The 15,729-nt window shown below is 47.6% G+C and overlaps 7 protein-coding genes across 7 annotated transcripts; 4 read left to right on the top strand and 3 right to left on the bottom strand.

Moving 5' to 3' along the window:
• Positions 1 to 359: 359 nt before the first annotated feature.
• Positions 360 to 1,083, bottom strand: N7520_008769 (EKC/KEOPS complex subunit CGI121/TPRKB; the record flags this gene model as incomplete). The annotated part of the gene is made up of 3 exons (XM_057142703.1): positions 360 to 683; positions 741 to 863; positions 928 to 1,083. 3 exons carry the CDS (start codon positions 1,081 to 1,083, stop codon positions 360 to 362), a joined length of 603 nt encoding a protein of 200 aa, XP_056991991.1.
• A 226-nt stretch (positions 1,084 to 1,309) lies between these two features.
• N7520_008768 (Bax Inhibitor family protein) lies at positions 1,310 to 2,387 on the top strand (the record flags this gene model as incomplete). Its single annotated transcript, XM_057142702.1, has 2 exons — positions 1,310 to 1,836; positions 1,907 to 2,387. The coding sequence occupies 2 exons, from the start codon at positions 1,310 to 1,312 to the stop codon at positions 2,385 to 2,387; spliced, it is 1,008 nt and encodes a 335-aa protein (XP_056991990.1).
• Positions 2,388 to 2,809: 422 nt separating this feature from the next.
• On the bottom strand, positions 2,810 to 3,753 carry N7520_008767 (uncharacterized protein; the record flags this gene model as incomplete). The annotated part of the gene is made up of 2 exons (XM_057142701.1): positions 2,810 to 3,650; positions 3,740 to 3,753. 2 exons carry the CDS (start codon positions 3,751 to 3,753, stop codon positions 2,810 to 2,812), a joined length of 855 nt encoding a protein of 284 aa, XP_056991989.1.
• A 559-nt stretch (positions 3,754 to 4,312) lies between these two features.
• On the top strand, positions 4,313 to 4,882 carry N7520_008766 (RBM8 family RNA-binding protein; the record flags this gene model as incomplete). The annotated part of the gene is made up of 2 exons (XM_057142700.1): positions 4,313 to 4,564; positions 4,667 to 4,882. The coding sequence occupies 2 exons, from the start codon at positions 4,313 to 4,315 to the stop codon at positions 4,880 to 4,882; spliced, it is 468 nt and encodes a 155-aa protein (XP_056991988.1).
• Positions 4,883 to 5,759: 877 nt separating this feature from the next.
• Positions 5,760 to 6,393, bottom strand: N7520_008765 (uncharacterized protein; the record flags this gene model as incomplete). Its single annotated transcript, XM_057142699.1, has 2 exons — positions 5,760 to 6,146; positions 6,262 to 6,393. The coding sequence occupies 2 exons, from the start codon at positions 6,391 to 6,393 to the stop codon at positions 5,760 to 5,762; spliced, it is 519 nt and encodes a 172-aa protein (XP_056991987.1).
• Positions 6,394 to 8,475: 2,082 nt separating this feature from the next.
• Positions 8,476 to 10,173, top strand: N7520_008764 (putative glycosyl hydrolase; the record flags this gene model as incomplete). The annotated part of the gene is made up of 1 exon (XM_057142698.1): positions 8,476 to 10,173. One exon carries the CDS (start codon positions 8,476 to 8,478, stop codon positions 10,171 to 10,173), a length of 1,698 nt encoding a protein of 565 aa, XP_056991986.1.
• Positions 10,174 to 14,495: 4,322 nt separating this feature from the next.
• On the top strand, positions 14,496 to 15,096 carry N7520_008763 (short coiled-coil protein; the record flags this gene model as incomplete). Its single annotated transcript, XM_057142697.1, has 2 exons — positions 14,496 to 14,812; positions 14,913 to 15,096. 2 exons carry the CDS (start codon positions 14,496 to 14,498, stop codon positions 15,094 to 15,096), a joined length of 501 nt encoding a protein of 166 aa, XP_056991985.1.
• Positions 15,097 to 15,729: the final 633 nt, after the last annotated feature.

The following is a 15,729-nucleotide window of genomic DNA, read 5'->3' as shown; positions in this document are numbered from 1 at the left end:
TTGGGTAAGGAGCCAACAGTAAGGTTTTGTGTTTCTCCTCAAAATTCGCTTTGATTTAGCGTTGCGCAACAACCTCTAGGCCATATTTTGCTGGGGCAAAATGAAGGAACAGTCACACGCCACTAAGAAGTTAATGGCCCATGCCGCAAAGGGTGAGGTATCGAGGCGTGGAGTGAGTCTCATATCCATTGATCTTGATGGACCCGTTTTCCTGCTTTGCGTAGAAGACTAATCATTTGTGCCGTCTTGTCGTCTCGTCATCAACATTTCCAAAAGGCCGGCCTTGTCCCACGTCATTTGCGGGCGCTAATGAGGTTTCTCAGTCAGGAATAAAAGGTTATCATTGATGAAAAGGCCCTTCATGATCCACGTAGAGCAATTGCACCCAATATCGATAGCTCAAGTCGTCGTTTGCTGTCATCGGGTGTGCCATTAACTTGTTTAGGATCCGCCTTGGCCCCAGGAGTAGGTAAAGCCCCGAGTTTGTAAGCCTTCTTGATCTTGGTGATATCAGAGATCTCAGAAATGATTTGGTCGTCAAAAGGTACAGAATTTCCTAGGATGGAAGTTTCGAGATGTGCGGCAACGGAGTCATGTGTTATCTCCGGAGACACGGGGACTTTCACCACCAATAAGTCCTTTGTGGAGTCGGCAATGCCGAACTTGCGGAATGAGTCGGCGATCTAGATAAGTTAGCTCCTGACTTATGTGGGTTGAGTAGTGTTGATGACGCTGCTCACATTGTTGGCCGCGCTGAAGGAAAAGACAATCTCCGAGTGCACATTGCGGGACTTGAGGCGATCGGTCATATAGTCATTGACTGCTCGGAAGATAGCTGTGATCGCATGTGTTCTAGATAGGACCTGTAGAAGTTCATGAGCTCTTCAATTCCCCAATTTTTTTCATTGTTTACGCAATTCTACATACCATGCTTGCATCAATCAAAGCATATTCAAACTCGGTGTTCCCGGCAAGTAGCTGCTGTCGCAAGAAAGCTGCATTTTCCACATTGCGATAAAGTGCCACGAATACCGGAAGGTCGGCGGGTAAGTGAGGAAGATGGACTGATTCTAGCAGCGCCATTTTCATAATCTTAGACAAGTAGAAGCGTAGCCAATTACGCTAAGCGGGGCAGATCATGATGAAGCTCATCCCACTTCTAAACACGTGATGATTCTGGAAGTTTCGGACTTAAGAGTCACCGGATTCCGTGTGAGTAATCAGGGAAAGTAATCAGTGTGATATCACCCGCCGGATATATTTGGAGATCCTTCCCCCGATCTATCCCACCCCATTTTCAACATCCGTCATGGCGTTCTTTCTTCGGCGTCCATTCGCCGTCTCATCGGCACTTCGCCAAGCACCCAAACTTTCAAACACTACTCGTTTCATTCACAACTCTCCATTAAAGCCCACCCCAGCAACCAAGCCTCAGCCCGCTGCTTCCTCGGTCTTCGCTAAGTCCCGCCAGACCTTCCAGAATGCTTTCCGTCGCACCTACATTCAGCCCACCTACAATGCCCAGAGCGGCAACATGGGTCAGAAGCTGATGTATGGCGCTGCCATCGTCGGTGGTACCGTGGTGGCCACCAACTTCATCTTCAATCGTGAAACCCGCGAGGATGGCGGCATGCCCGCTTACGAACGGAGCTACCTGAACGAAACTTTCATGCACACTGGTCTTGGTCTCGGAATTATCGCTATCGCTGCTCGCGCACTGCACACTAACGGTTGGTCGTACCGCCTCATGTCCATGAACCCGTGGGCTGTCCTCGGTGTTGGTCTGGTTGGCAGCATTGGCTCGATGTACGCCACCTTCTACACTTCCCCGGATAAGTAAGTATTGCATTCGACTTCTCAAAACAGTAATGTCCGTTCCAAGATTTCGTACTAATTTCTATATCAGCTACGTCATGAAGTACGGCGCCTGGACTCTGTTCAACCTCACCCAGGCCGCGCTCCTCTCCCCGCTGATGTTCTACAACCCTGCTCTGCTCGCTCGTGCTGGTATTTACACCGTTGGCCTGATGGGCTCCATTGCCTTTGTCGGTGCCACTGCCAAGCAGGAGAAGTACCTGTACCTCGGTGGCCCGCTCCTTGCTGGTGTGGTGCTCGTTGCTCTCTCTGGACTTGCTCCCATGGTTGTCCCCGCCACCGCTGCCCGCACTCTGATGTGGTCTGAGCGCATCTGGCTGTACGGTGGTCTTGCTGTCTTCGGTGGCTTCACTCTCTACGATGTGCAGAAGGTCCTTCACCATGCTCGTCTTGCTGAGCGTGGTTACGTGAAGCGTGACGTTGTCAACGAGAGTGTCAGTCTCGAGCTTGACTTCATCAACATCTTCGTTCGCATGGTTCAGATCCTGAGCATGCGCAACAACCGGAAATAAGCAATTTTCCTGGCACCAATCGGTTTTCTTTCTAGTTAATTCCCTCGACATTATGTATTTTTAAACGAATTGCGCTCCTCTTCCCTGTTCACAGTTCCCTGTTACCCATCCCAAAGGGACCCAAAGGGAGATTTCATTGGCACCAAATGGGGATAGATCTCCACTCCATAGCCTTTCAAAAAATCTACAAAAAAATTAGAACAGTATAAATTCAAAGATCTGGTCTTTATTTGTTTGAAAATATTCCATTCTTGTCCGAAAGCCACAGCCAGTATCATGCCTTTAGATCAGGTCAGAGCTAGTAGTTACTATGTACCATGGTGGTGCCCTGGCAAGATCACAAGACCCCGAGTATCCCTCCCCAATATCGGGCTCAAACACTGACCACCCAAGCTCTACCTTTGATATGGACATTATGATCATCAGATATTCTTGAAACCCAAATCAGCCGGTTTCAAATCATCGTTAACCCGAAGGAAGGCCTTATAGAGACCGGTAAATCCTCTAGCCCTCAAACCTTCCTTCAATTCAAACCGAGGCGCCAGGTGTGTAATGTTCGCATCTGCAACAGACTTGCTAAGACGAGGTTTTATCGCTCTAGCCTCCACACCCGCCACCACATAAACAGGCTGCAGTCCCATCCGATCCTCAAGTTTAGTCCAATTGAGACCCGCAATGTCAGATCGATCTATCCTGGCTCTAAACCGGTGCCAGGTCGCTGTGTTGATCTTGCGGTATGTAAAAAGAATCATGGCGACAGTCTTCCACTCTTCGATACGATGATGGGGTAAATGCAGTTGTAAAATTTGTTCGTTGTTTGAGCAGTTCATGAGATAGTTGTAGAGTGAGCTTTTTTTTCCCACAGTATTTGTTTCCCAACCGTACACCTGGTGACAGATTCTGAGCTTTGAGTTGCTGCGGTACCCTTCTTCTGTACTTTGTGTTTCTGTCTCTGTCTTAGGCTTGGGATCGGGGTCGGGATCGGGTGAGTTTATTTTGAAAGTAAACAGCAAGGAGTTATCGGCGAGTCCCTCAAGGTTGATGAACTTGCTGCTTATCTGGTTGAATTGTACCCAGGTCTCATATTGGATACTGGGCCTGGTATTTGGGTCGTGGATTTTCTGTTTGATGAGCATTGTTCCGGAGATTATGTCGAATGTGGCGTCGAGCTCGGTGTAGTTTGCTTTCATGTCGTGGGTCTCGCCTGATTTTATGTTGTGAATAAGCAACTCGAGAGATTCCTGGACTGGCCGGTGTCCTGCCCTTTGGCAGGGACATGAAAGTTCGGCACTATTTTGAGGCATGAGGTGTCAGCTTGTTTGATGATTTCTGATGACATATATGGGACGTACCAGCACCAGACCATCTTGATCGAAGGTCTCTCTTGCTCACATCTGGGATGTATCGTGACGACCTTGGTTGGAAGAATGATGCTCTGAGAGCTAATATGGTTTCTAGTGGTGGAGAAGTGAAGTTGTTAGAAATATGATTTTAAAGTGGTTATTTCCTACTTTTTTCGTTTCTGTTCTCTTCAGTCCAATAGGTTCCAGTCCCGGCGCTTCTCCGCCAATTGTAAATAAATACTGTATCCCAATTCCTTCGTTGAAGAGCTAAGTACAAAATTTCATTTGTTATTTACTCCGGTCACAACATACATACCAAGTAATTTTCAATGAAAGCCGAAGGTATGTACCTAGAAATCCCCCATTTATATAGCTATTATTTGAGAATTATTCAAATTTTGTAGATGTCTCAGTATTTGACAACCCAACATTCCAAGGTTGAACTGTATAGATGGTCAACCCTACTGCGGGATACGCTAAACCTAAAAAGGAAAGCAACTCCAGCCAGAGCTTTTCCCCTTCCGTATCCTAATCTCATTATACCACCGCATATACCACCGCATCATTATTCGCCTCCCCACAATGTCAACCGAAATGGAAGTAGACCCCCCTGTCATCCAGGATGAGGTGTCTGAACAGCAAGAGCAGGATCGTGGTTTCGAGCCTCACACCCAGTCCGGCGCCGTGGCTGTGCGCAGTATTGAGGGATGGATTATCATCGTGTCGAACATCCACGAGGAAGCTTCAGAAGAGGATGTCAACGAGCTTTTTGCAGAACATGGCGAGATCAAGAACTTCAACTTGAACCTTGACCGACGGACAGGTTACGTTAAGGTACGTCATGACAGCGCTTAGATCCCGTCCAGTTGTCGCGATTATAGCCCACAAGGTCGCTAGCCGCCTTAAGGAAGCCATTTGCTTACCATTTCACCCCAGGGATACGCATTGATCGAATATTCCACCCTCCCCGAAGCCACTGCGGCTATCAAAAACCTGAATGGCACCAAGCTCCTCGACCAGACCATCTCGGTCGACTACGCATTTGTCCGCCCACCCCCCGCTGGCAAGGGAGGAGCTAAGGGAGCTCGTGGTGCCCGCAATCGTAGCCGCAGCCCAAACCGAAGCCGCAGCCCGGAGGCTGACCGCAACTAAGCTTTGATCCCTGATGAGAGATGATTTACTCATGAGGATGCAACTGCTTGTCTCCTTTCTTTTGATACCTGGATTACCCGTTTCCATCGTTTTTCTCTCCAGCGCTTCTTTTTCACCTTTTCACCCGCATACCCCCACGACGCTCTCGATGGATGACGAACAATCGGTGTCCCTCCTTCGCCGGCCTACTCTCTCTCCTTGGATGCTTTGGTATATCATGGATTATGTTGCGAGGAGACCGAGCACACCCATGGAGAGGTATGTGTCGGCGTCTCTTTGAATGGCCTCGGAAGGTATGGCGACTTTGTCTCGGACTGGTTGATTGTCACATGCTAACTTGGGTTCAGAGGTAAAAGAATGTTAATACATTTTGAAGTCGGTCTCGTATAGGATTATTTTTGCGCATTGCACTCATCTATCGGAGAATCTGTTCCAGATAGCACCTTCCCATAATCGCAATGTAAAAAAGGTTATGGAGTTCATGACCCGGACCTGACATCTGCCTCTCTGAGACAATCGCTGCCCTTGGTAGCATAGCAAAGTTGACACAATAAATATGTTGTAAGGTATCCTATTGAACAAGACATTCAAGAAGCACCAAGTAATCATCATACGCAAGACGTCGAAGCAGTGCGCGAAAGGAAAGGAAATTCAATAAGCATTTGACAACTGTGTGTCTTTTTTTTCTTTTTTTCTGCGAACTGATCTTTACGCACAACGATAAAATGCCGACTGCTTGGAGAAATGCTTCAAAATGCCATCCCATGACGAAGGAAAAAATCACGCTCATAGCCATCGTCCCTGAAAACCTTGGCCATAGGAACACGTGCAAAAGTTGAAGCCGTTGAGTGAAGACTCATTGCAAAAGATCCGCCCACTAAGCCTCACCTGCCTCATCTGCCTCATTTTGGTACTCCTCCGTGCCCTCCTGTGCACTCTCACACTCTCTTTCCACGGGTTCACTTTCCAGGACCTGGACCTGAAACGTGGGTGCGTATTCATTCTCAGGCTCAGAGGAATGCTCAGGTTCGGCTTCATCCTCAGACTCGGCCTTGCGCTTACGGCCACGCTTGGCCGCGGGCTTAGTCGAGGCAACCTTGGATGGGGTGGCGGGGGTCTTGGACGGGGTGGTCTTTCCCATAGATGCAGGAGGACCCATACCATCTTCGAGGTTCTTGGTAAGCTTCCTCTTGGCCTTGCCAATCAAAGTTCTGGCACTGCCCACGGTGAAATTGGCGAGCTGGGCAACGGGTTCGATATCGATCTAGTGAGAATGAGTTGAGATCTTGGATATGCACATGAACGTTTGCAGGTGAGTTTTATTGAATGTCGATGAGAGACCTGTGAGGTGGAGGGATTTTCGATCAAATGGTACTCACCTTGCCATCCTGGCCGGTATAAACCCAGGCTAGAAAGAGGAGGCGAATCTCCGCGGGTGTCATGCCGAGGAGATCATCCTGGGCATTGAGGTTCTTCTTCGAAGGGGTCGAGGTCTTAGAAGATTCGGCCATCGTGCAAGTTGATGAGGCGGTAATAAAATTAGAAACTTGGAGAAGGAAGAAACTTGGGTCAACAACTAAGCTGTGAAGAAGACGAGAGTTGGGAACAAGATCACTCAACGATTCAGTTTTGGATTGTTGAATAGTGGCGCGTGATGCAAAGATGAAGACCAACCTCAGGAAGATTGTGAAGAAGGAAAGGGAAGCTGAAGTTTTAGTTCTACTTACAAGAATGCACTGCAGCAGTTAAGGATTATGGGAAAAGTTGAGATGGAGACATCTGGATGAGGAATGTCCTAGTGATACAGCGTAATATGGCCATTCATTTGAACTCTTTATATTGGGAATCAAGGTATTCGGCAATATTCCCTGGGTAATCTCAAAATAGATCATAGTCACGTCCTCTGCTGTAAAACACCTTGTGCATGCCATGATCGTCCAGTCGCAATTGGACTTATTGAAGAGTGTTCCTTTGAGATCCTGCATGTGTGTCTTCACGTATGCTCGTTCGAGCCGGGTGAGTGTGTACTATAGTATATGTACCCAGGTAGACCTACTCTGTTCCTGTACTTACTTACCATTGAAAGAGCAGTGGTATATATAGATGGGAAAACGCCTGCATGAATACATGATCTGACCTTATAGTATCTTTAGCACATGGAAAGATGTGTTATAGACGGACTTGATGTCCAAATTTGTTTGTAGAGGAGCTGTAGCTACTGTTTGAAATAATTCCTTTAGTTCAGGTTCTAGCATTTGAACAACACGTATACCATTTCGGCTCGTCAAGTACTAGACTGGTTTCGATGAAGATTGAGGTTCCACATATGCGCATGTTGGATGCCATTGACGACTATATATATAAGTTAGGCTATGATTCAGTTGACCTTAGGTAGTTGCATCATGGTGATTGAAAATTAAACTGATGAACCAACGTGGAAGTGCTCAAAAGGTGGAATTCTTTTTTTTGTCTAAGGAACAGACTTTCTGGCCGAGGGTTAGATATAGCATAGCTTGGATATATTGGTGGAAAGAAAAAAAACACAGGTGAGTAGTAGCTACTAATTAAGAGAATGGATGTTCAAGAAAAACAGAGGAGTTACAAAGACAATGTAGTGTATTTCAAGCTGTGCATGCATCCCACCGAAGTATCCAATCAGATCTCAAAGCCACTATATTCTACTAGCAGTAAAGGTGTGTTCTTTGTTCATTACTTATGTCAATACCTCTTACAACATCATACACCATCCCGTTCCTTTAAATACTTAAGTGCTTACTGAAGTATCTGCCTTGAGGTACCAACCAAGGGTGGTACCAAGTGAGTGTTTCAGCGAGTGCAAATACATCCAACCAGCTTCTATACCGTGATATTCCCGATCTGGCTTTGCAGATCGGCGTTCACAGTCTCACTGCCCGCTAAAGAGGTAGACGGTAGGATAAGCTTCCAGTAAGAGATCAAGGATAAGAACGCAGTAAGAATGGCGTCCGCTGTCACCAAACGCGTTAGATTATATTTCAGATCGGGAAATTGACTTCAATTGGCTGATTCTATGAAATGCGACCGTTGGCTGACTTCGTAGACATGCATCTGCCTTATAGATAAGCGGCACAGAAAGTTCTGCCCTTCGTTCATACCGTATTCAAGGTTTAAGGTTTTTCCATCAAAAGAAAAAAAGTGAAGAGTCAATTCCTACAATGACCTTCCTTACAGCCCTTTAGTCCGAGCACCGCGGCTCGGCGTCTCTAGCCATTCATTACCTGCATCACAGGACCATGTGGCACAATGCATGGCTTCTCGTGATGCAGCCAAGTATGCATCTCCGTGGCCCTTAGCGTTCTTCTTGACCATTCTTCCATTATTTTCCGTAAAAATATCGACAGTATAGGTAATAGGTATAGAGCACCGCCAGGTGGGGGTGGCGGGTGACTAAGCCCCATGGCCACTCTTGGGGCCAAACCCTGTTCTCCTCATTTCCCCGCATTAGAGGCTGATGGTGTCCTGGTCGTTGGTTGCAGGTGACTTGGTGCTTCATTTTTACATTATTATAGAGGAGGTCGAACTCTGCCCTTGGACAATTCCCGACCCACAGCAGGATGGTGCTGTGGACCCTTTCCCGGAACCCCGGACCCCCCCGGTCTCCATATACGATACTTGCCATATTCCTGCTTTCCCTATGGGGTTTGACCAATGCGCTTGCAACTCAGCCTCAACGGCCTCTTGGGGAGTCTCTGTCTGAAACGCAGGAATTGCTCGACTTCGCAACCGATCTCGGAGAAAGCGATGCGAGGGGCGTGGACTCGTGGAGCTTGGAGGCTCCTGCCCAGACTTTGCAGAACCTGTTGGATGCATTGAATGTTATGCAGGATGGATACTTTTGTATGTGGCTGGGTACATGGCCTACTAGTATTGACTGGACTGCGGCTGTTCTTAGTACACATGTCAGCGCGTCACTGTCATCCTTTACCTCCTACGGCCTTGGCGCTGATGCAGAGCAACCCCACAACCAGTCATCCCTCGCGCTTGAGAACACAGTCAATCGGTTTTTCAGCCAGCTTAACACCTTTTACTTTGGCGAGAATGCTTTTGAGTTACGGAATCAGGCCTACGATGACATGCTCTGGGTGGTATTGAACTGGCTGGAGAATATCAAATTCCAAGACCTACACACCGAGCTACACTATACACCGAACATATCTTCTGGGTCAGCATGGTATGGCACTCAATTCCGCGACTCGGCTGCACACCGAGCGCGGATCTTCTACGAGCTTGCCTCGGCGGGATGGGACAAAACCCTCTGCGATGGGGGAATGATCTGGAATCCTTCCCTCACGCCATACAAAAACGCCATTACAAACGAGCTCTTTATCTCCGCAAGCATTGCAATGTACCTATACTTCCCAGGCGATCCCATTGACGCCCCATTCTTGACCACCCAAGACACAGCCTCTGGCATACACAACCCCATCCACCTGAAAGCAGCAGTCGATGGGTATACTTGGCTCCGGGATTCCAACATGACCGGCATATACGGCCTCTACGCCGACGGCTTCCACATCAGCGGCTGGCGCAGCGCGTCGAATCCGGGCACGCGGAAATGCGACGTGCTGAACACAATGGTCTTCACATACAACCAAGGCGTCATCCTCAGCGGGCTGAGAGGTCTCTGGCTGGCTACCGGCTCGCAGGATTATCTCCGTGATGGCCACGAACTTATTCACAAAGTCCTTCGCGCTACAGGTTGGCCGAGGACTTCATCTACCAATTGGGCTGGACTAGGACGTGGTGGTGTCCTCGAAGATACGTGCGACTCGCACGCCAGTTGCTCGCAGGATGGGCAGACTTTCAAGGGAATATTTTTCCACCATTTGACGGAATTCTGTCGCCCGCTCCGGCCACAGGAGAAACAATTCCTGGCTGAGACGCGACGACCTGTTGCAGATGAGAACTGGGAGCAGGTCTTCCGTCGCCATTTGAATCGATGCCGAGCCTATGGACCATGGATCGAGCACAATGCCCGTGCGGTATTGATGACCCGGGACGACGATGGAAAGTTTGGTATGTGGTGGGGGATACCATTCTCGTCCATCCTAGCCGATGAAGTTGTGGATAGCAGTACTCTCCCAGAAGGCGCGGTGGACTACCGCAACGGCAATATGGATGACGGGACCTCGGCAGTGGGCGTACCACGGGACTTTAACGATCGTGGCCGTGGTCGTACAGTTGAGACACAGTCCGGCGGCGTCGCGGTACTCCGGGCTTTGTTCCAGTGGCAGACAAGTGTCCTTTCATAACGTCCTAAACACTGTTTGATTAGGTATCGTTACTCATCATTAAGAACCGTATAGGTGTACAATACATCACCCGTGGAACTTCAGCCAGCTGCCCCTATGTATGACAGCATTGCATATGTACAGTAAGCTGTTGTAGATCCACAGCGGCTAAATCAACCGAATAGGCAATCAGTACGTACGCCCAACTCAGTAAGCGATAAATCTCTCAGCTCCACGCCTCCAGAATCTCACACTATAGTATCTATTAACCTTGGAACCCGCTTACTTCCGCAAGACCCCGCCATACGTCGTAACACTACTAAACATTTCGCTCGTGCACGGTTCATCAACTAGTCTTCAATCTAACCTGGATCGACCTGGCGGACCCAAGCTCCCACATTCCGGAGAACATCGCTCCACAGAAGCTAGAGTAAAAATGAATAAAAATCAAGAAACAAGAATCCAAATCTAAAAACAGGATTGTGAGCTTGAGAGGATCTGCAGATGTGGGACATCAATGTAGGTTGTTTTTGTGTGAATAATGTTTAGATAGAGCCTCTTCGAGTATTCCTAAGAAACATTAACTACATACTAAGGTATGGTATAGGGGTATGTACTCCGTACGGTGTACTAAATTGGAACTGGTGGTTATTTTCAAGCTCGGCTCCCAAGGTTAGTTTTGACCTTAGTACCAACTGAGGTCGGTGATTACTGGTATGTTTAAATGATATGTAGCCATGGTTCAAGGTACAGCGACGCTAAGCTGTAACAGGTAAGAATTTATGTATGAGTAGGGATTGGATAACTATCACTACAGTATGCTCATGCTGGTATAGGTCACTTGACCCCTGCGATGACATAAATAAATTCTTCAACCTTGCAAGGAGAGAAGGAACTTGGAACCGGCATTCCAGCGATATTGCAACTTCCAAGCTTAAGCTAGATAACTATGTAGTGGGTTTAGTAAGGGGGTCAGTCACGATAACTAAAAAACTTGTATCCGTAAGTAGTACGATAAATGACCCACTGTCAGGCAGCACAGCCCCGGACCTCGTGATTCAATTCCACTCGGATATTGTGTAAGAACTGGGAATAAATTATAGATGGATTATAGATTATTGACTTGGAATCCCAATTAATTGAAAGGCAATCAATATACATGATTCCCTGAGCCAGTTCAGTTTGTAAGGTTTAAATGTACGTAGTAATCTGTTGGTGCTGGTGTTGGCGTATCTTGGGTATCAAAAGGAAACGCAAAATATAAAAGAAAAGAAAAATTACTGAAAAAATAAATAAATAGACTGTTTGATTGGATATTCTGCACAAGGGAAATATCCCGCGGCAAAAGGTGAACGTGGCCAGTGAGACTGTGCCAAAAATCGTTAGCCACGTCCATTATCCACCCGCACTAACCCAAAGAACGCGCGCCATCCGCAGCTCGGAAGAGGGAGGGGTGGAGATTAGCGTGCTCCAACTTAGCCTTACTGCCCCCCCTCCGTAGCTGTAAATTATAAATTATAAATGAAAACAACTTCGGTACTGGTGGGTTATTGTAGGGAAGCGGGATGAAAAGGACGAATCATTATAATTGACATACGGATCGGCAGGGTTGCCCTGCCCATCAGTTGGATCTGAATTTTTCCCTCAACTTTTCTACTTTTGGCGGGCGCTTTTTAACTCTCGGTACAATTTTACCACTTCCGCTCGACGAGTTAGGTGGATAGGTTTCCGGTTTCACGGGGAAAGAATAAGCAGTGTTTTTTGTCTCAGTCGCCCCCATCAACAGCATAAAGTATGCGTATTATGGTGGAACCATCGCACAGACTTTAAAAAACCCCCCCAGGCCTGAGCGTCGGGGATTCAGGAACGATGGCCACTGGTCATTTGAAGAGGGGTACAGGTACATTGAATTATAATATACTGTACAGAAGTTAAGTAAAGAGAAATTTCTGATCAATTTAGGTTCCACTTTGCGACTACTTACGGGAGTATACGAGGATACAAGAGTACTCTGTATGGATCCATTAGTATAAAAGATAGAAAACATCAACAAACATTGAAAAATTTGTATAGAACTACACATTGCCACATAGTTAATGTAGATGCCGTCATCAAGAGCTCGTGCAACGTGCCCCAGACGTATAAGATGGAGTGGCGCCGGCAGTTCTGATTCGATTGTTTCGCTGCAGCCACCGTTCTCCCAATCCACGCCACTGCCGGGATAGGGACCCATGGAAGATACTCTCGGGTCCGGTACCTGGGTTTGGTCCAACGGGACCGATTTAGCAGCTGGCTAAAAGCAGGCAAGACCGATCCAAGGAACCCCGTCGAAGCCCCCGTATTTGATTCATATATTGCCGAGATTGGAAACCCGGAGAAGCCAGTGGATTTGATGACCGCCTGACAGGTTGTTCCTGCCAAGGCCAACGAAGCAATGTACAAGTGGAGGATTGCCTCTCCAAAGTTCAGGTGGAGAACGATTTTGCCATGAGGATCGGCAGTGATGACCCTGCTTGGTTTCACCTCCTTTTCGGTTGAATGTCCATCAAATGGGAGGGATCACGGGCAATGGGATCGGCTCCAAGCGTTGATGTACAACTCCGTAGTTACGCCCCCCCTTTCCCCGTGACTCCCTCTGCCTAGGAAGGTGGATACGGAGTACCGAAGTTCATTTGATATGTATATGGATATCACGGAGAAGATCCTAGATCGGAGTGCTCCGTACATAGGATAACAAGCATGGATTCTGTGTTTAAGCTAAGGCTAACCGAGCGGCAGAATGAAAGTCTTGGCATTGGGGCGTAAAGCGATCGTCTTGTATTTTTGAATTGTCTCCATCAGTACTCCGTAAATGTTTTCCTGTTTAGATCGGGTTTTACGTACTTTTGATGATTTCAAACAAACCTTGGAAAATCTAAAACTGATATCTCAGATCGAAATCTTCTCTTGATACCTGTAACTGTACAGTACTTTGTACATGCCTTGAGGCTTCTTTGGGGGAGAATACCGGGAGTAAACCTCGAAATTTCGTATGTTATACAGCACCAGTCAAATGGCGTCATAATCCGCTTGAGGCTCGATCGACAGCCCTTGGGAGCATCCCCATACTTCAGGTAACTATGAATATGAGTTAATTGATTTTCGAGACATCGTATACATATAGTTTTTGACTTGTTGGATTTCTAGTTCAAACACCGTTTTCGGTAGGAATGAAAGAGGATCGAGCTACTTTGAAAGTGACAGAGAGTAAAGGTACTTTTGAATTCAACCTATCTGAGTAGGTCGATTGCGGTAAAGGGGGGAATAAATACACATACGCGTTCATCAGAGTTCGGTACTGTTTGATACAGACTTTCTGCCACTCGGAGTGTCATGTTAGATTATAATTGGCTAATTTCTACAAGTGGATCTAAGCCCTACTGGCTCAACCCGGTTATTCTAGTGGATCAGGAAGCGGTGTACCAATTCGCCTCCTAGTTTAAAGGGGGAAAAGAGAAAAAAAAGGGTAATAGGGAGAGAACGAAGAAAGTAAAAGAGTGGTCCTAAACCGGACCTGATCCGTTGCAAAAAAAGAGTAAAAAGTCAAGTGATTTCCAGTTCCAAATTCAATAATCAATGAAAAAAATAAAAATAAAAATAAAAATCAATCCGTAGAATATAATGAAGATAAGGATACATGAAATCTGATAAATTTCCATTACCAATACTTCATTACGAAGAAAAGAAGAAAAAAAACCGCAAGAGGGGGGGGACGATCAGTCGCATCCAACCAAGGGACTTGGCCCTCCACCTACTGAAAAGGTGCTAAGATAGTCCGTACCGTCCACCGCTCTCGTACGACGGAAATCCTATCCATCTTGTAACACACCTTCCCGAAAGCTCAGTCCCTTTGGCTTCTTGCTTTACTTCACCTTCATTCTCCTCGCTCTCTCACACACGCCACTGTCTCTTCCTTCCCCCCCAGGTTCATTCTCGACATCCTCTACTGACTCGCCCACTCGACTAAAACGGAAATCTTCAACCCCCAACACGGTCCATTCTCTGGTCTTCTCGGTTTCGTCCCATCAACCTCAATCCGATCTCCCTCCCGACCCCGGTAGCTACCTCAAGCGTAACGCAGATTCTTCGTCTGGGGTACATCGCTAGGGGTAGACCGTGGTCGTTCGAATTCGAAAATTCGTTTTCCCGACCAGCGAACGAGAAGGAATCGACACAACCGACGACCTTGAAAGAAAAAAACCTCCCTTGAGGGAAAAAAATCAAAGAAATAGGCAACGGAACAGCCGCCACACTGGACTCGCCAAACCCCATCATCTTTGCGTCTGTTGCAAACAACCACCCATATGGCCGATACAGAGATGACTGAAGCCTCTCCCGTTGATACCTTGCCTCAACCCAACGACGGTGGCCGTATGCATATGTCATCATTGTCCTCATCTTCATCTATATCTGACGCCGAGACTGACCGCCGCGGCCGACCTGAACGCCCACGAATGGCGAGCCGCAAACCGAGTGCATCGATACTCGTACCCCGTGACCACCCTGAAATCGAAATCGAAGAGGAGGAATTCCCCCCCGACGACGCCCGTGCCATGAGTCCCCGACGGAATTCAGCTGATCTGGAGCGATTGGGCAAAGAGGCTCGACAGACTCTCCAAGAGTGAGTGTTCTGTTCCCCCCTTTTTGATCACAGACACCCCCTTGGGTGTCGAGAATTGAAAGAATGGAAAAAGGGCCTTTGGAACGCTAACAAGCAACAGACAAGCTAAGGCTCTACAATCATCATTACAAGCCCTTGCCGAGCGAATCGACGCCGTGAAGTCGGATCATGACAAGCTCGAAAAGGACAACAAGATTCTGCAGGACTACATTGGCGGCCTCACCCGTAACATGACCAAGGGCGAAATGACCCGAAGTACGAAAGCACGCAAGGCTCAGAAATAGCTACTTGTGGGAGGAGTGAGGAAAGCGTCGCAGGTGGACCATCGCTGCACGCTGGTGGCCCAACGACATCGGGATATTTAGGGACCTTGAGAACCCTTTGTCACGATTCATACCGAGCACACCGAGCTTCACACCGAGCTTTTCGATTCCCCACCTACGACCCCTTCATTTCTCCCGTCTGAAACGCCAAATTCTGATTCCAAGCCCGACTTACGTTCATTGCAATCTCTGCCTAAAAGGAGGAGCTCAGGGCGAACAGGAGGCTCTACGGAAGAATACAGCTCTCACTGGAAAGATACAATTGCGAAGACCGTTGTATTCTACTCCGATGAATACCCTTATTACAATTTTCGCCACTTTTCAAATTCATCTCGCAGCCACCCGACCGGTTCGATGTGGCCACTCCATTACATTTACTCTTCACTTTCCGCCTTTCGTCACGGTCTCCACTTCTTCTTTGCAACTGGATCGACCGCTAAGTCCATAACGGTCATCACCCCGGGTGCTTATTTACCAAAGGAAGCCAAGTTAGATTACCCGTGACATCATCGCATACTTGGGGCTCATCAAGTGGCCCGCCACCTGAGTCTTGGCAACCTTGATTCATCGAGGATCATCCAAGCGCCTCACCGA

This window comes from Penicillium odoratum (genome assembly GCF_028828045.1).
Source record: "Penicillium odoratum strain IBT 22623 chromosome Unknown utg000006l_segment0_segment0, whole genome shotgun sequence".
NCBI lineage: Eukaryota > Fungi > Ascomycota > Eurotiomycetes > Eurotiales > Aspergillaceae > Penicillium > Penicillium odoratum.
The sequence above is the reverse complement of the archived record's forward strand: the minus strand, read 5'-3'. Positions and strand labels throughout refer to the sequence as shown.